Consider the following 19,493-nt stretch of genomic DNA (forward strand, 5'->3'; position numbering starts at 1 on the left):
ATGTTGCTTTGGTCAGAGGATGAATGTAAATGTCATGCCAAAAGGTACTGTCTGGTTGTAGGTTGCATAAAAGGAGTAAACACAAAGGCGATCCTGCCACAAAGTGATTTCTGCAAAGTCAGAGTACGGTGAAGCCACGCACAGGTAGACTATGGCTAGTTCTCTATGCTGCTCTATTACCTTCTTGGCTGCTTCTGTTCTCTGGCAGCTGTGGTTCACACAGGCCACGGAGCGCTGCATTTTCTGACAGAGACATGGCTTCAATATTCATCCGGTCTTTATCTACTATGGCCGTCTGCCTCAGTTCTGTGGGTGCTGACTGGTTTGTGGTCACTGATTGTGATACCAAAGGACATTTATCAACTTTCAAATGCTCAGCTCTTTGACCAGCCTCATTATTGAGGCTCAAACTAGTAGAATCCCAGTCTGAAGGATCTGAAAACAAAGTTTCCACTTATTAGAATGTGAATAACAATGCAAACTTGACTAACTTGTACAAATTCTCTTTCCAGAGCAGCAGCCCCACGTCCTCCTCTCCCCCTATACACACTGCTCCTTCCCAGCTGGTTGTACTTTACATGTCATTGCTGTTCACATAGGGAACCACTGTCTCTCTTTTTTCTACTTTTAACTTCCTAGTATTACTTATTTGGATTCACTCATCACTCTCTATAAAACAGTCTATATTCCATAAGAGCTTTATGAATAATTATGATTCTTCAACATATGAATTTTTTCATTAACAAAATGTATGTCTAACCAGCCATTTACTAGACGTTTAAATATGCATGACAGTATTGTGTCCTAGACACATGGGCTTTAAGAAAAATTTACTGAATGGTACTACTTAAATTACAATGAGACAGTCTTTCCTCAATATACCAATATCTTCAGAATTCTTACCTTAAGCCTTGGATAAACATCATAAATTTATATAAGAAAGGATAGCCTTGAGTGACTAATTTTCTCCATATAAAAATAGGATAAGTCTAGGTACAAACTAGATCCAAAGAGTACAGAGTGCCACGAGGCAGGGAATATATAACAAAAATGTTTTCCTTTTCTTAAAAGGATTAAGTTGTTAGATGTAAACTTTTAGAGACAAGTTAAAGAAAAAAAGGCAAGAAATGTAGAAGTGAACTTTAAAGCCCACTTCATCACAAGGGCCCCTTTATCATTTCACATCCATGAACCCTGTTTAAAACAGCAGTTCTCAAGTGTCATCTGACAAGCCCTGAAGTCCCAAGTTCCCTCCATCTAGGGAGTCCAGGAGGTCAAAACTAATTTCACAATAATACTGAATGCTATTTTCATTCTCATTCTCCATTAAGTGTGCAGCGGAGGCTTCCAGATACATGGCATGTGATAACATCATAGCTCTAATGGCTAATGGAATGTTTGTGTGTGCTTGTTTTTTAAATCTTTCAGTTTTATTTTCTAATATACTAAACATCAATAGATACAACCCACTTAAAAGTTCTTCAGAATTCTCAATAATTTTTAATACTATAAAAAAATATCCTAAACCCCAGAACTTTTAGGATTATTGTTTTAAAAGATCATGTCTACCAAATACTAAGATAGGACTAATAACTTCCATCATTTTTAATAATCAAAGACAACACACACACACACACACACACACACACACACTCCTAATCAAAACATTCAGTTGGCTTAAGATCTTTGGGCTAGGGAAATAGCTCAGTGGTAGAGCACATGCTTAGCATGTACAAGGTTCTGGGTTCAATCCCTAGGACCTCCATTAATAAATAAATATAGAAATAAATATCATCAATGGGATAGCACTAGATGAAATAATTAAAGTGAAATATGACTGACATGTTAGCAAGTGAAGCTTTACCCTACGTAAAGGCCAGAATTCAATTAAGCATTTTAAAACTCTGGAAAAATCTTAGAACCTAATAATCAATCTCTCAGAATCCCTGAGAAGTACAAGGACTCCAAACTGAGCACTTTAGTGTCTCCCAACATCAATAGAAACATCCAAGTCAAAGCTACCATTTTAAAAATCTATTTCTTATGCTTATATATATTTTTCAAACATGGATACCAATAATAACATCTGCCTTACTTATGTCATCTTTCAATTAAATTTGAAAAAATAAAAGGAATTAGAAATAAGAACACTGTACTTCATTTCAGAGTTAAATTTGTATTGCAAAATTTACCTGATTTCAATCTTTGTAAATTCTTCATTTCTCCTGTTTTATTAGGAACAGAATCTTTCACTCCAACTGCAGGCTGAATGGTTTTTGAAACAAACTGATTAATAATGTACATTTGATACGATCTGTAGCAATAATTCAAGGGGGGAGGGTCTAGGTCAGTGGCAGAGTGCCTGCTTAGCAGTGTATGAGGTCCTAGGCTAAATTCCCAGTACCCTCATTAAAAAAAAAAAATTCAAGATGAAAGTATAAAAGTTTTTACCTTCAGGTGAGGATATTTTTCAGTAGAATCTAAAAGCCAAAAGGGACACATAATCAATTATACGTAAATATGAAAGCCAACTATCCAGTCATGCAGTTAGTACTGAGCGCAATCCTCATGCTTGCTTTGGAAATGAACACGTTAGGTTTCGGTGTTTTGTTTTTCAGGGGCAGTTAGGACAGCAACAAGGCAGAAGTAGAAATCCATTATAGATACTGAATAAAGAGCAGGAATATAGGTTTAACAAAACATGCAGTTAAGATTTCAAAAGTACGATTATGCTTCAAATGACTTTATAAACTAAAAAATGTGCACATATACAAATGTGAACATGCTGCCTGAGGAGGAGAAAAGCGATCTTTAATCAGAGGAACAAGTCACGGCTCCAAGAAGACAAACGTGAAAGCTGACGGTAAAATGCAACAGCACATCTTCCATGCGACTGACACCATTAGACTACAAGTATTTATCATGCTCTTCAATTCGTCCTGTGATTTAGGAAGTCCACAGTTGTGATGGCAGTTCATTTGAATGTGCAATTCACTTCTCGTCAGAGAAAGTGTTATGAATTGATCAGCTTGGATACACACTTGTAGAATAATCGTTCATAAGCATTTTTTCCCATACCCACATGGGCTGTTGGTATGCCTACATTTCTCGGACCCTCTAGCCATCAAAGTTTCTTGATCCACTCATGCAAGAAAGAATGTATACTGAGTTTTCAATATTGAAATCTGGTGATCAAAAAAAAATTCATTGCCACAGAATTATTAGACATTAAAAGTCTTTTATATTTCAAAACCTGTGTAGTATTCACTGAAAATAACAACTTTAGCATTTATGGAATGAATTCTATTAATTTCTTTTATTTCCAAAATTGGTTTGGTAAATCAGGCTAATGTTTAAAAGCATTTCTGTGAAATAACTATCTTATCAAAAAATTAGGTATCAGTAAAAAAAAAAAAAAAAAAAAAAAAACAAAAACAAAAACCACAGCCAATGCTTCATATTCAAATTAATCTCACTTGAATAACAAATACCAATACAACATATATCTTTGAAGCCTGATAGGAGGAGTAGCTGTGGTTTACCCCAATTCTAGGCCACCTCCTGATTCCAGTATTCTCTGGAGTGGCAACGATCTAACCTTGCTTCTGTGTAAATATACTGACGCCATCGAAAAGGAGTTCTCGCAAGTTTCCCCTCAATTCCAAAATCACCTACCTGCGGCCTTTTTTCCCTCCTTCCTTCCTTTCACTTTCCTCTTCAAAGGCACCTCTAGATCTGTGGTCTTAATTCTTCCCCTTCTCTATTCTTTGGACGGATGATGCCCACCACTTCTTTTCCCTCTCTGCTTAGCAGCAGTATCTTACATCTCTAATTTCTACTTCAACTCTTTGCCTCGCTCTGGCTATGAACGTGCTCAGAAAGAAAAACAAAATCGTGCTTTTCCTTGATGCTGTTATGTCTTTAACTCCCCAGCGGCTCTTCTTCTAGATTCCCCTAAACACAAGGCTACCCTTTGAGCGTGATCTCAAGACCAGCAACAAGGGCATCACCTGAGAGCTTGTTAGAAATGCAGACCCACTTCTCAGAATGTGCACTTTTCACTGGGTCCCCAGGTGACTGAGTAAAATGTGAGAAACTCTGGTCTATACCGAGTCTGCTTCTACAGCACTCGGACTTAACTGATCCTTCTGAAATCCAGCCGCACGCGTCTCACTGTAACACTTCCCCAAAAGCTGCATCAGGAGTTGCAGACTTTCCAGTGGACTCTTTACCAGGCTCCAGCGCCCCTGACCTCCCCGGAATGCACCTGCCCTCTTCCTCTTTCCCACTCTCTTCTCTTGGCCTATGAGACACCATCCTATAAGGCAGCAGCACGCTGCATGACACGAAGGTCCAGACACTGACAGCTGACCACACATGCCTGTGCTCACCCACGGCAGGCACACCCAGCTCTGTATGATCAGGTACCGCAAGTCCTCACTGCCTTCCTAACGGTCAGGGGACGGGGGAGTGGAACATTCTGCTGTGCTTCCCGGACAAGCTTTGGTGCTGGAAGAAGCTCACTTCATACCCACCTCATTTCAAACACTCCTCTTCCTTCTTCTAAAGAACTATTCTACATTCATTACCACCTCCTGCCAGGGACCCCCCTCCTTTTCCTTCATTTACTCCCCTCCTCCCTGCCTCTCTCATTCTTCGCTCCCTCCTTCCCTCCTCCTGATTTCCTGACTGTCCTCAGGTCACAGAACATCTTGAAAGAAAGCTAACAACTGAGCTCCTTAAACAGCATTCTAGTTTAATCTCTTGCTGACACCTGATAAGATATACGATTTACTTCCTTTCCTCCTCTTTTTTCTCACTATACGTTCAACAGGTGATTTTCTTTGGTTGAGAGAACAGATCCAAATCCTTGTTTTAAATCAACATTCTGTCAAATGACTTTTTTATAAAATACAGTGCTTACTTTCTATTTGTCCATTTAATGTATTTTCTTCTCTTAGACCTGCAGCTCCAGATAAATGATCAACATGGTTCGGTAGTTGAATCTTGGAGGTACTCTGTTAAAATTAATATTAATAATGAGTTGCAAGATTTCCTGATCCCTTTCTAAGAAAATACCTGTGTTTCCTACATTATTATTTTTTAATTTCCTACTTCAAAAGCAATTAGACTTAAAAACAAAATAAGCATATCCTGGAAACCCAAACATTTAAATAGAAAATTTCATATACACTCTCTAGATCAAGTCTATCTTTTATCTTCAGTTGGCTTTTGACTCTGTAAACTGAGCATGGAAAGCCAGAGCAAATATTTTTATAGACAAAATACTGACCTACGTGCAGATTTCAACAAAGAATTAACTTCAAAACACCTAATTCCATTTTGCATTCCTCGACAAAAGAAGAGGACATTTTAAAAAATACATATTTTTATATGTATAACTGAATTGCTTTGCAGTACACTTGAAACTAACATTATAAACTGACTACACTTCAATAAAAAATAAAAATATACATATTTAAACATATCCTTCAATAAATATACGTGCTATAAATTTAAAATGTTTCTTAGGACAGATACTGTTTTTAATATTAAAATAACATACTTGGCATGAAAAGAAGCCTTGGAGTCTGTCATGTTGAGTATTAACAGAACACTGTGGAAACTGCTACATTTCAGTAAACAAAGGCTTAGGAGAATCTAACGATTATTTGGTAAAACTTTTATTGATAGGAAAAATAGTTGAATAAAGTACCAAAGTAGAAAGAAAAACATTTATGTTTAAATTAACAGCAGAAAAATTTTAAATGTAGTTATGCAGCTCTTCAAAAAAGTACCATAAGCTTTACTTTACTTAGGGAAGAATAAGAACACTGTTTAGTGACCATCCGCATGTGCCAGGCCCTTATCATGCACATTCTCTTCTCTACACACAATAGTAAAAGTGATTCTAAGGACGGTTACCCACTTGCTGCTTCCTGACCACTCCAAGATGCTGGAGCACCGTGATGAGCAGATGGGACCCGCTGTTCTCTCTGTCCGGAACATCCCTCCCCTGGACCTTCGTGTGACTGGCTCCTTCCTGTCCGTCACCTGGCAGCTTTGGTCACACTCAGCTCCTTTCTGACTACCTAAATTCCACCCTTACTCCACCCCTGTCCTAACTACAAACTCCCCCACTGTTGTCTAACCTAACGCTCTCCACGTCCCTTATATGAAGGACTTACTGTCCCTGATAAAGGGTTCCTGTTTACTTGTTCTTCTGTTCCTGCCACTACAGCCTAACCCCTCAACTGCTACATTCAGTGTCTAACTGCCTGATGCTAGTCGGTGTTCAGCAACAGGAATTTATTTAAGGTCAAAACATCTAAAGTCCCCAGAAGGCGTCAAGTACCAAAGCACTACATACCTATCGGAGATGTCTGGTAATAGTTTACTGACACTTAACATACCCCAAATGAGAACTCCCCATGCCCGCTCTAACTTTCCCATTTTATTATCCTTCAGATTTTAAAAAAGTGTCCTCAACATTTCAGTAGGTCACTAGTGGCCACTGTGATCATTCTGTCTTACATTTCTATAGCACCCTTTACAGTTGACAATGTGTTTTCACACTTGTTACCACATTTTTGTTCATGACACATAACCTGAGAGGTAGGTATCAGTATCATGTTTTTGAACGAGGTCACTGACATTCAAACAAGTCAGACAAGTGTTTCCAAGATCCCACAGTGGGTCAGAACCAGGATGCTACCACATCTCCTGACTTCAAGTACAGTGCTGTGCCACTAGGCAGGAGCTGCCGGGATCCAAGAGTTCAGGCTCTTCTGACCTCTTTCCACGGCTATCACCTTGGAATAGGTCATCACTACCCTGTACTTAGCTTCCTTCAATTTCGGTCACCATAAAGGTACTCAGTGCACGCTATTTTCCCTACCCAAAATGGGCTGTCCTCATTAAAACATCACTAAACCAAACTGCTGGTATTTTAACCCCACATACTTATTACTATTCCCCATGATTTCGCTTCTCCCGAAATGTTCGTTGCAGATCTAATTGACAATCCAAATATAATAATACTTTCAAGTCACAAGTACTGTCTTTTCAAGGTCAAAGTGGTTAAACAAAAACACAGTTTTCTTGTGTGTGTGTGTGTTTTTTTTTTTAGTACAACCTGTTTCTCTCTAAATCTCACTAAGGGTTTTACACATTCATTTATAACAAAGAAACAAACATCTGGTCACAGGCTGACCAAGAATTATTTTCTTTAGTTTTTAGAAAACGTAACTTCAGAACCCAAACCGATTCCCTATGACTTCTAAGCCTTGGTTTTTGCACTACATACACCAGTTCCATTAGGTGAGTCTGGAAAATTAACAGAAGTGCACTCTGCAGTGGTATGACATGTAGCACGGAATGATTTTACTAAGCGTAGGTTAAAATGAGGAAATAATTTTGCTGGGCAAATGTAAAAGTGAGAAAGCAAAGTCAAAACATCCCTCCATTTATGTTTTAACATCACACAATGCTTATATTTGAAAATGAAAATAGAAGGCAGCACCTCAGAATCCCAGGGTGATTTGACATCTTCCTTTTCTTCGAATCTTAATGCTGATGTTGAGTCTACAAAATGCAGTCACAGATACATTAATGAGAACACATACCACTGGGCAGTTTAAATACATATATAAGTCTATCTTGATTCATGAATATGTCAATAAATTAAAGTGGCAGAAAAGAATTTCAGAGGGTTGAAGCATTTTCTGGAAGAAAACTTGGTCGTAGTTGGGATATTTATGAAGGAAGATGGCAAAAGAAAAACACTTAAGAAATGGATGTCATATTTGGATCTACACACTTAAGGTTTTTTATACTAGCTTTTTTTTTTTTTAATGGAGGTACCGGGAATTGAACCCAGGACCTCGTGCGTGCTAGGCATGCGCTCTCCCACTGAGCTGTACCCTCCCCCCTCCAACCATACTAGCTTTTAAGCAGAGAAGAAAATCCATAGATGCTCACTGACTTACCACCTTTGTCACTTTTGTGTGCTCCATCAACAGAAATCAATTTGGTATGATCTGCTCGCTCCTTTAGAACACTGTTAATAGTCCGAGTGCCGTTCTCTTTTCCCCCAGTTTTCGGCTTTCTTGCTTCTTCCTATAAAAACAAAACAAAATGTAACAAAAACCCAACTTCAGAAGACATCATATTCCCACACTTGGTCATTCAATCAGTCAGGAAGACAACATATATTTACTGTATCCATCAGATCACAGGCATTATCCTGGGAGAAGCTGGCAATATATATAAAAGACAGATTCTGCTCTATATTCTAGGGGAGGCAGACACACATGAAAATGAATCAACACAGACAAGTATCATTCAACAGCTCTACACCTGAAGTGAACAGATACAGTAAGGGCACAACGGAGAGAAGAGACTTGCTGCGTGTCAATAGCTCAGGGAATGCTGGGAAGACCAGACTGTGTCTTAAGAGACAGACCCGGTGCAAAGAGCAGACGCGAAGGGGATTCTAAAAAGGGCAGCCGGAGCCGAAGGTCGAGGTGTGAAACAGCATGAGAAGTCACATGGAAAACTAGAACTCAGTTACTGGGGAACGGAATGGAGAGACAAAATTTGCTAGATTAAATGTAAGACATCACTTCATTAATTTAAATGTGCTAAAAAAAGAATTAACTTCAAGTTAAAACTAACTTCCATAGGGAACTATATTCAATATCTCATAAAAAACTATAATGGAAAAGAAAGAAAAAGAATTAGATATGTACATATATATGCATAACCAAATCACTTTACTGCACACCTGTAACTCATATAATACTGTACATCAATTACATCTGAATTAAAAAAAAAAAAAAAACTTCTATAACCAAAAAGAAAAAAGGTGAGGATCAAATTTTCTTTCTGTTGTTCGTAAAATCAGCTATATGTCCTTCAGAAGAGTCTGAGCACTTTTTTCCATGACCTGGTTTTTCCTTCTCTTAATTTGAATTTGAGATGATTTCTATCACAGTGTGTGCTATAGAGTTCCTGCTCTCACTTATTAACCCCACTATTTCTGCTGTATTTGTATAATCATCTCTCTCATTTTGACACTCGTTTATCTTTATATTCATCTTGTCCTTATTAGATGAATCCTTCCCCTTTGTACCCTTGCCCATCTTCATATTCATCCAGCTGTTCTTTCCAGTTGCTTTCTTATTCTTTCTTTTCTTAATGGCATATTTGAGAACTGTTTATTGCCACCAACCTTTACAAATCTCAGTCCTGCACGTGTACCTCTCTTGTTATCACACTGTTTTCTATTGTGATCTTGAGGACTTCCATTTCTGTGTAGGATCCTTTTCATCCCCATGAGAATCAGGGGGATGGTAAGTGAAAAAGCACAGGAAGGAAAAGTTAAAAACAAAACGACTTACCTCTGTAACACCAAGGACTGCTGAAGACGTGAGAGGTTCCGGTGCTGGGAAGGCAGGATGAGAAAAGCCTGGAACTTTGGTTGATGGTTGGGAAAAGGTTGTAACCGCATCTTCATTTTCATTATTAGAATTATTGTCCTCAAAGAAGGTGCTAGTTCCTGGTTTCAAAACACCATCTTTTGCCTCTGCTGTAGTGAAAACAAGGTATGGTAGATGAAATTATCTATAATTTCTCATCAGTGAAAACGCAAAAAGACAGTCTTCAAATAACTTACTGTTTATCATGGGTTCTTGCCAGGCCTGAACTGGCTTTGCAAATCTTGGATGCTGGACTTTCTAGAGAAGAAAATAACAGCTTTAAGAACAACAAATATGAAATTGAATAAAGTAATTACAACATTCCCCATTCCTAGATGATCTAACACAAAGAGCGCTGGCTTTGGAGTCATTCACATATGGATTCAAGTTCTGGGTCTGTCATTTACCAACCTACATCTTCTCATGGGGTGAGGATTATGAGAGATGACCTCAGGGGTCCTAAAATGTTACTTTCTTTACCCTTCATTGATTATTATACAAACATTATGGTATCCATTAGATGACTTTCTTGACCAAAATGATCTAGAACAAAAACTTATCCCTGATAGTTTGGAGTCCTATTGTTTAGAGTCCTATTGAAAAAACTAACATTAAGAAATTTAAAGTAATTGTTATATTTTGAAATGTGCTTGCATGATTTATATATGTGTGCATTCTCTCTCATGGGGGAAATACGAGAGTTTACTTTTTAGCAGTATCTTATCTGGATGAGTTAGAACAGCAAACAGTATAAGCTACTTCTATTCCATTCGCCAAAAAGCTAAAGACAAATGATTGTTCAAATTCAGCTACTTCTAAGAAAGAGGAATAAAAACAAAAGTAATTCTGAAGGGCAATGACTCATGAGTGAAAGCCACACATAGTGAACAGAAAGCTGTAACTAAACATGTTCACAGAGGCACAATGAGATGGACTGAAAGAACAGACACTGAAGAAGTGTTTTCTGCAAAGAAATATTAGGTTTGGGGCAAATCATTAAAAACAAAAAGTGGGGAGGAGGAAGAAAAGAAAAAATGAGACATGACTAGTCAAGTACAAACTTCAGGCAAGAAAAAAAGGAAAATGTAAGTATAACAAGGCATGTGGAGAAATATATATATTTCAGCATTTATATATAATAGATAAGGGCTGTATCAGTATTGTTAGGGATATATATACTATGAGTGAAAGCCTCTGTTTTACCTTTTTATTATATATGTAAAAATATATAAATTATATATGAAAGTACATATATTATTCTTCAGCAAGTTTTATAAAAATATCAAAATACATGATATATAAAACATACATATAAAACAAAGGCCTTTGTTCATAGTATATCCCCAATAATGCTGACCTGTGTTACTCTACAACTGTTTGTTTGTAAATACCACTATAAGTAAGAGTTAAATTTTGTCACTCTAAGTCACTCAGTTGAACATGGTCGTCTCTCCCTACCTGAACGCTGCAAATTATTACTAGAGAGAGAGAAAAACAGATTTTAAAAGTTCCTAACACATCAGCTTTCCACCTAGAGAAAGAACTGGTGGTCAGGATTCTAAGGATATTATATAGCTTGAAAAGATATATTGAATGGAACATGAGAGAGGGCTAAAAGAAGGTTAAAAAGTTTTCATCTCAAACTCTAAGCTCACAGTTGGTGGACACTGAAAAACAGACTGTAACCTTTTCCTATTTCTCATATACTTCTTATCTATTTCCTTGGCATTTATGACATACTTCCTCTCATAACAACTGAACTTTTACAGCCTAAACAAAGGGAATAGAAATTTAAGTCATATTTTTAGAATTTGAATAGATTTCACTATGACATAGTACGCATATTATATTACCTGTACCATCAAATAGATTTCATTATGACAGAGTGTGCATGTTATAGTACCTGCAGCACGATGCAGAATTCCATGTCTCTTCATGCATTCACATTCAAAAATAATAAAATGCTTCTTACATTTAAGACCTTATTCTCGGTGCTCCAGGAAATGCACAATTACGTTCCCTAATCTCTAGCGGTGTATGCTGATGCAGGGGCTATAAAATGAGTATGTAAATAACTATACTACAAAATATCTGAAACTTGAAGTTTTAGAATGGGACACGAGGGCTGCACCTACTTTTCAAAACTATAATACAAAAGAATTCTGAAGTAGGTTTTATCATATGGTTGTTATTAGGAGTCTACTTTGAGAGCTGGCTGTTATTTTAGGGAAAACATGTACTCTTCAATTAGATGAATATTGAATATACTCGTAATGAGATAATTTAGAAAACACAGAGGAATCTCTTTATAACATGGATTTTGAGAAACAGAATTTTAATTTCTAAATTTCTATAATTTCAACTATTAGTCTTAATGCAGAACCAGAGACAGAAATAAAGGGGGAAAAAAAAAAAAAACCTCTTTCCTCACAATTCTCTGATACCAAAATAAAAAGTGTCCAAGGGGGAAAAAAAAAAGATACATGCTACGTAGTTTTGGAACTGAAAGGCCCCAGGAAGAGGCCATGATGATCACAGTAAGTAGCTGTGTGCACTGAAGATGTCCCTGAGGCACGAGTATTATACAAGTCCCGTCAGTGTGGTTTAAAAGTCAAAGAATCCTTATCTTTGGCCAAGCTTCACACTTCCTCTGTTGTGGGAAATCTTTTCACAGTACAGTTTTCCTGTCACAATCTATTTTCTAGTCCATTTTGCTTCAGCCTCATCTTCAGTATTTACCAAAGTAAAAAAAAGAAAAAAATTCAACCTGTCATATTTTTATAAAATGGTTTACTCCGACCAACTTTCTAATACAAATGTAAAACAATGATAGGCAAACCACTGCTAAATTTTAAGAGTAAATACTATGCAAAACTAAATTCAGAGCAGAAAAATTAATTTCACAAGAAAACACTTTACCTTGGGAGCAAGATCTAAGTCACCATCTGATGGAGGCCTTGAATCATCAACATCATGTTTGGGTGAAATACTTTGGAGCAAAAAATACACATCAAAAATGAGTGAGTTCACTTCTTTAAACAAACAAAAGTGACAAAAGTCTATGCTGAGGGATAAGGAAGCAGATTTGGGAGCCAGGCTGCCTGATGGTTAAGTCACAGGTCAACTACTTGTTAACCATGGAATCACGGGTCAACTAGTCAACCTCCTTAAACCACAGCTGCCTAACTAACTAATAGTAAGCTGTAACAGCACAGCTACTCTGCAAAGCTGTTGTGGTGACTGTACGAAGTAACAAATGTCAAGTACACAGCACGGTGTCTAACCCAGAGTAGGACACTCAACAAGCCTTGTTTCTTTTCTCTGTGTTCCCTTAGTCAACATATTTTGAAAAATCCATAAAATCCTACCTGATGACAGAGATGTCTTCAAACCTCGGTGAAAACTCAACCACTAAATCCGCTATTAAAGAAAAAAGTAAAACAGATTCTATATCAGCAACAGAAAAATACAGAGTATTAAAAGTGTAAGACCAATGTTTTGTTAAAAAGCATTCCTTTGGGACCACACACTTCAGTGAATATTGAGTATACTCCTGGTAGGTAATTAATGCATAAAAAACACTTCCCCTCCTTCATATTTATCAAAAAAAAAGGGTGTTTATCCAAATTTGTTATCTTAAAGCGAACTGTTTACAAGGACCAAAATCCCAACCAAACTTTATGAGACTCACAAAAAACGGTAATCGTTAGTAGAATCAGCATCATCAACTGACTTCAAGCTCACACAGCGTGGTGTTTCTGGACGACACCCATGGGACTAACCCACCCCGCCATTTGGCTTTGGCAGCCTCGTGTTATCTGGGCACATTCATCCCTATATGCTCACATACGGTCTAGGGCTGCTTTCACACTGCGATGGCAGACATGAGTAGATGTGACAGACACCACATGGCCTAAAATGTTGACTCTCTGGCCCTTTATAGAAAAAGCTTGTGCATCCCTGCTTTATGTCATAACAGGAAACCCCAAGACTCAAATCGAATCTTACTCTTCTGCTCAACATTCTTCGGTGAATCTGTGCAGCTGCCATTGCTGGTTCCCAACTCGACAACCATTTCTTCTTCGTCATCCTTGCCGGACAATTGCAACTTTTCTTGGATATTCTCTGCTCCAGTACGCGAAGAAGGTAAACTCTCCTTAGCTGCAAAAAGAGAAATGATTGTTCTACAGTCATCACAGTAACTACATCTCCTTCCCCAGTGGCTGGTTTAGGAAATGAGCACGTGATGTAACCCAGCCAATAAGATGCTAGGGGAAGTCTACCGGAAGCTTCTCTGTTTTCTTCCTAGTTAACAGAAAACATGCAGAGAGAAGCAGCCCTCCTCGCCTGCGGATACTGCCATGCGAGAATATGATGCTTGGAGCTGCCGCTAATCAGCAGACCAGGAAAGGCGACGTGAAACACCAGCAGCCTCACAGCTGAAGGAGGGACAGCGTCTGGGATCCTGATGACATCACCAAACCTTCTAAACAATCCTGACTCCTGTTGCTGTAGACACTGTTACTTAGGTCTCTTATTATTATTTGCAGCTGAAAGCATTCTGACAATTTCCCAAGGTCTACAGCAGACCTCCTCCTCTCTACAGTACTAGAAAGGCTTTCAGAAGTGTGCCTGAGCTAGGTAGTCACCTCGTTCCCAACCATTCCTACAGCATCCTTTCTGCACCAACAACATGAAACTCATAGATCCTGCAAAGTTCACTGGCACATCTTAGCCTTTGCACCGCTGTCCTTTCTGCCAAATGTAATCTTCAAAGATGTTCCGCCCACCAAACACTGCCCTTCTGCCTCCTTCCCTGGCAAACTTCTACTCGTTCTGCATGGCTTACCTGACATCCTACCCACTTTTCAAAAACTTCTTTCCTCACCATGGACTTAAAGTATTTGGCACATATTAAATACCAATAAAAAATACATAAAGACAGTTACAAAGTCCTCGTGGGCTCTGGGACACAGTAAGCACAGAATAAAGTAAAGCAAATCATAAAAATGAGGATGACAGTAACAAGCTCCCAGAGGCCAGGAACTGTGCTTTTGACCTGTTTGCACACTGTAATGTCAGAGTGGTGCTTAGTACCTAAAAGACACTCGATAGTCATCTGTTAAGTGGATCAATTAACAGATAAGAATGTTTTCTTTGGAAGTCCTGTTTAAAAAACACAGACATTTTAACCAGGGACAACTCTGTTGTGTTATGAGCACCTTGAAGACCAAAACTCTGTCTATTCCATCTTTGTATTTCCTACAACAGTTCTTTGCTTGATCAAGGTCTACCAAGTTAAAGGTGCCCTCATACAGTTCAGACTGAACAGCACGCTAGGGGTCATACCTAGGCAACACAGTCTTTTTTTTTTTTTTATGTGAAGTACTTCTGTGCTTTTATTACAATTTGTTAAGTCCTGAGTTGTGCTATTTGAGTAATTATTATGACAATCCTTTAACTAATGGCAACAGAAAATCTTGTTCTAACAAAATTATAGTTTCATGACAAGTATCCCAAAAAAGAGAAGAAAACATCTGACTCTCACGAAGGCAACATGTCGCATTCTGTTTGCACTTCTGAGGAATGCAATCGGTGAGAGTGAGACCTTGTTGGTGTAATGATGCGAAAAGTAACCAGTGCTTCTCAACAGGGCACTGCTTTCCTGACTTCTGCATTATCACTAGATATCTTTAAAAAACAATCTCTTGTTAGTATGCTGCACACTGGCCCAGCTGTGCAGTTCTAATTGTTGGCCATTTGTTTATAGCACCAGGAAGGTATTGCTGAGCTCCCAGTTTTAAAGACAATCACTTTTTAGTGAGGCTAATCACTGTGCAATAACTAGCATTCATTTACCCAATGTAATCCATTTGCTGTAAAAACTAAAGATTCAGTTCTGTAACAAGGCCAACTTGTTATAATGTTAGGGGAAATGTACAACAAAGTTAAAAACCTGTTTTTCTTATTTACACAAAGATATAATATGGGATTTCAGGGGCCATGATTAAATAAATGAATTTCTTTTCAGACAATATTGTCTCAGATTTTAAATTACCTACAATTAACTTCTTAAGTAATTCGGAATACTAGGCCATGAAGAAAAAATTAATTAAAAAAATAAAAACATACATGAAATTTACACACTGGCTTTTTTCACTGCTCTTTCATTATCCAAAGTTCCTCACTCTTACTTCCGTATCTATGGTAGGCCCAACAAGAGTAACTTATTACCAGAACTCTGTCCTAGGTCGCTATTTTGAGGGGGAGTAGTTGGTATCTTTCCGTCTCTGTAGTCGACAATCAGTTGGTAAATGCTACGTATAAAAACAGTGATGAATAAATATTACTACTTGAATACTAATATAAAAACAATTACCAAATATATTAAATTCTTAGCTTATTTCAGACAATATCAGAGGTAATAGCAAACCTTCAATTGTCCCATATACTTCAAATTTGTACAATCTACAAACTTTTAAATTTAGCATGTACAACTAAAAAAGAAAAAAAAGGTGAAGTTGTCATGAGCTGAGGGCAGTACAGCTCAGCAAGTTAACTAGAGCGAGCCTGACATATGGAAGGTATCTCGAACTCAGAAGTCCCAGCTCTATAACCAACAGCTATTTGTTCCTGGAAAAGTTGCTTCTCATCAGCTCAAAGTCTTCCTTTATAAAACTGGGATCTTACTGTCAGGCAGTTAGTTATTAATACTCACAAGAGTATTACGAAGATTTAATGAGATAATGTATCCCCCAGATGCTCAGAGAAATAGTGGAAGAATGGAATAATTTCTTCCTGAACTTAAATGCTGGAACTATTTGAGAATCCCAAATAAAACCCAATGTGTGTTTTCTTTCCTAGGTGTAACATTTAAATGTGGCAGTTTTCAGAAAATGTTACAAATTACGGTGATTAGGTGTTCTTCATGGTTTATAGTTCAGGGCACCTCAGCTACTATATAATTTGTAGCTACATTTACTTATAAATATATGACCTCATACAAGCATATGTATGAGAACTAAACAAGCTGTCACGCTGAAGTTTACGTGTCGATCACCATGAAGACCACGGAAACTGGATCAGCACAGGCATCCCGGGAGCAGAGGTCAATGACCCGACTGCAGGACCAGTTTCTTTTTCCTTTTCTTCTTTTAAAGTTTTATTAAAGGTCTTTAGAGAGCAACATCCAGACTCCAGACTCAGCTGCCAAGGAGATCCTGTTAAAACTAGTTTTAGTACCAACGCTGCAGCAACAGAATCAAAGGAGACAAGAGAACGATTAGAGTGCCCTCGCCCTGCCCCAATGCCTTGTGGGAGAGGACTGTCACTGTGATCTTAGGGAATCCCTTAGGTTCCTGGAAAATTCAAGAGGAAGATTATAGAAGAAAGTCCCCAAAGGAAAATACAGGATTTTCTGCTCTACTAAACATTTCAAGACCCAAACAACTAGTTAGAAAAATCAGCTATGTGACATTATTTGTACCCCATGCATAGGGGTTACACTGGAATGAAATGGAGAACAGCAGGACCCTAAGGATAAATGTCTTACAAATCCTGAGATAAAGAACCCTGTGCCCACTGCTCCATCTCACTAGTCTGGCCTTTTGCTGGTTTCCAGCTGATGATGTGCAGGGTCTCACTGCCATCCCCAAAGTGCCTGCTCCCAACTAGGAACTCTTACCTGTCACATAACAAGTTAACAGTTAGGTCACTTCCAACCTCAGTTTAGAGATAACTGGCACTTTAATGGAAACACTTACTGTTTAAAACCGTTCAAACGAGCATATTGTTCAGGACACCATCCCTGTAAATCTCGAGAACTGGCATTAACATGCTTCTGAAGAAGCAGCTTGACTATGTCCGGTGAGTCATGAAACACAGCAAGCGTGAGCGCTGATCTAAAATAAAAGAGACAACTTCACCCTTAGGAACTTAGTCAGCTTAACTTAAACAGTTAATTTGGTCTAGTTTACCAAGTTAATATCCTGCCCACCCCTGGAGAACTGACCACTTACATGCTCAAGTGCTCATCTTTGCACATTACCTCCAAGGCCAAAATGGAGGGACAAAAAAGAAGCCTCCTGTCCTACTTGGGTAGCACACAGTAGAAGTGGCTAATTTAAAGTCCTCTGATGGACAAGAAAGGATGCTGAGGTCACTTATCTGAAGTAGGTAAAGATTTAAATAAAGGATTCCCCATTTCTTCCCTAGTCTGAAATATAATACTTTAAAATCAGCTAGAGGTCAGGTAAGGAGAAGCTGTTTGCAGGTTGAAAAGAGTAATATGAATAAAAACGGCAACAAAAATAGTCACGGCTGCAGTTAACACGCTGAGAAGCATGTGCCCGGCACTAACCTGAACAGTCTACGTATGGTCTTTCTTAGGCACAACCCCCCTTGAAGGATGTACGACGACCCTCCTTTACGTGACAAGAAACGTACTGGTTGGTGGTAAGTCATGTCCCCCAGGTAACACACCTGACCAGCAGGAGAGCTGGGAATTCAACCTCATCTGACTCTAAAGCCCAGCTCTTTTCTCTTTATCATCCACCAATGACTTGCCTTCTTTAAGGGGAATGTTTATTCAATATTTAAAGCTATTTTTCTTCCTTCCACCATTATCAATTAAAAATAAAAACAAAATGTACTAGAAATGAAAAAGGATAAAAACTGATGAGCCCACAGTATCTGGTAATAGTTACTCTCTTAGTGATACTCACTTAGTGATAACCTAATAACATCAGTATCCTTCAAACAAAGTAATTTAAAGCAGAGTCATCCAAAAGACAAAACAAACTCCTCTTTGTTTAATATGCATCTTTTAAGAAAAGGAACCAAGAAGAGGTTAAAAAAAGTTATAAAAGAAAGAAGAAATTCAACACTGTCTTATAAGGTAAATTAAAATTAGAGTCCACACTAATAAAACTAAAATGAAATCCCTGAACTATTGTAAGATTGTATGACCAAAAAAAGCAGGTTGCAAACGACAGCAGTCACTACCATAAAGGAAGATGAGTCCTGCTGCATACCGTTCTTCGTGACACCAGGCAGAATAATTGCTTTTCTACCTAACTGATGATGTGTTGATTTTAAGTTAATCCTCTTCTTATTAAGTTAATCTTTCTGATTGGCTGTTACTGCTCTACAACAACATTAAGATTTAAAACAAAAAGAGAGAGAGAGAGAACAAACTATTGTACCTTTGCAGCTTGTCGACTGCATGTACATTTGCCCCGTTCTCTATCAAAAATTTGACCATTTCTTCTTTGTTCTCCCTGATGGCGAGTAAAAGTGGTGTGAAGTTATACTGTAAAACAGTAAAAACAGTTGACAATGTGTAAAATTACATATAAATTTCAAAACTGAATTTAAAAACTTAAGTCTCTTAAAGAACTTAAACATATACTATAAAGTAAATAACAAGCAGCCCCTTCCTCCTCGCCCCTCTGTGTCCCTTCTCTTTAAAAGGTTCCTCCTTGACCTCCTCGAAAGTTTCCCTGTGAAGTCATTCTCTGAAACTCACTTCAGACATTTGCTGGTTCCAAGAACCTTCGCTTCTATCGCAGCGTGTGTCAGGCATTCTCTAGTTACCTTACTGCTCAACTACTACTCCTGACACTCTAAACACTGCTCCAGAGAGAACCATTTAGCTGCTGAATCAACTACATTTTTAAGGAGCCACGCTGAGGAGAAAGATACCATACTGTCTGCAGCATGCATAACCTATCCAATTACAACTATGACTAATCTCATAAAGCTTGGAGACATTCCAATGGGAATATGATTATTTGCATGTAAAGAAAAAGTTTTTCTTAAGCCAACTTATACATTCCAATGTGAAAAATTCCATCCCACTCTTAAGGGATTATTACAAAATATGAAGTAAACTATAAATTAATATAGACTGTCTTTAAAACCTTGAAATATTTATCAAAATATACAAACAGGAATTGTAAATTCAAATGCTTACAGAGGCAACATAGGTGGCCCGAGTAAGTGAAGGTCACAAGT

General features: G+C 38.0%; 2 protein-coding genes across 14 annotated transcripts in view; both read right to left on the minus strand.

Moving 5' to 3' along the window:
- LOC141573286 (coiled-coil domain-containing protein 144A-like) overlaps positions 1–17,224 on the minus strand; it is a 50,329-nt gene extending 33,105 nt beyond the window's left edge. For 4 of the 8 annotated variants that reach the window (XM_074367767.1, XM_074367769.1, XM_074367768.1 and 1 more), the window contains exons 1-12: positions 15,714–17,224; positions 13,488–13,640; positions 12,848–12,899; positions 12,399–12,468; positions 9,677–9,737; positions 9,402–9,589; positions 7,989–8,118; positions 7,523–7,584; positions 4,925–5,018; positions 2,452–2,480; positions 2,193–2,265; positions 181–435 (exon numbers count right to left, since the gene is read on the minus strand). In XM_074367767.1, coding sequence (XP_074223868.1) covers positions 181–435; positions 2,193–2,265; positions 2,452–2,480; positions 4,925–5,018; positions 7,523–7,584; positions 7,989–8,118; positions 9,402–9,589; positions 9,677–9,737; positions 12,399–12,468; positions 12,848–12,899; positions 13,488–13,554 — 1,081 coding nt within the window. In that variant the 5' untranslated portion in view covers positions 13,555–13,640; positions 15,714–17,224. Of the gene's footprint in view, positions 1–180; positions 436–2,192; positions 2,266–2,451; positions 2,481–3,103; positions 3,201–4,924; positions 5,019–7,522; positions 7,585–7,988; positions 8,119–9,401; positions 9,590–9,676; positions 9,738–12,398; positions 12,469–12,847; positions 12,900–13,487; positions 13,641–15,713 lie in introns of those variants that run through there. The other 4 variants (XM_074367770.1, XM_074367771.1, XM_074367773.1 and 1 more) reach the window with 4 other exon arrangements.
- Positions 16,386–19,493, minus strand: part of LOC141578200 (uncharacterized) — a 76,852-nt gene continuing 73,744 nt past the window's right edge. For all 6 annotated transcript variants that reach the window (XM_074367779.1, XM_074367774.1, XM_074367776.1 and 3 more), the window contains 2 exons: positions 18,683–18,789; positions 16,386–17,380 (listed from right to left, as the gene is read on the minus strand). In XM_074367779.1, coding sequence (XP_074223880.1) covers positions 17,239–17,380; positions 18,683–18,789 — 249 coding nt within the window. In that variant the 3' untranslated portion in view covers positions 16,386–17,238. The remainder of the gene's footprint in view (positions 17,381–18,682; positions 18,790–19,493) is intronic.

The sequence above is a fragment of the Camelus bactrianus genome, chromosome 7 (genome assembly GCF_048773025.1).
Source record: "Camelus bactrianus isolate YW-2024 breed Bactrian camel chromosome 7, ASM4877302v1, whole genome shotgun sequence".
Lineage (NCBI taxonomy): Eukaryota > Metazoa > Chordata > Mammalia > Artiodactyla > Camelidae > Camelus > Camelus bactrianus.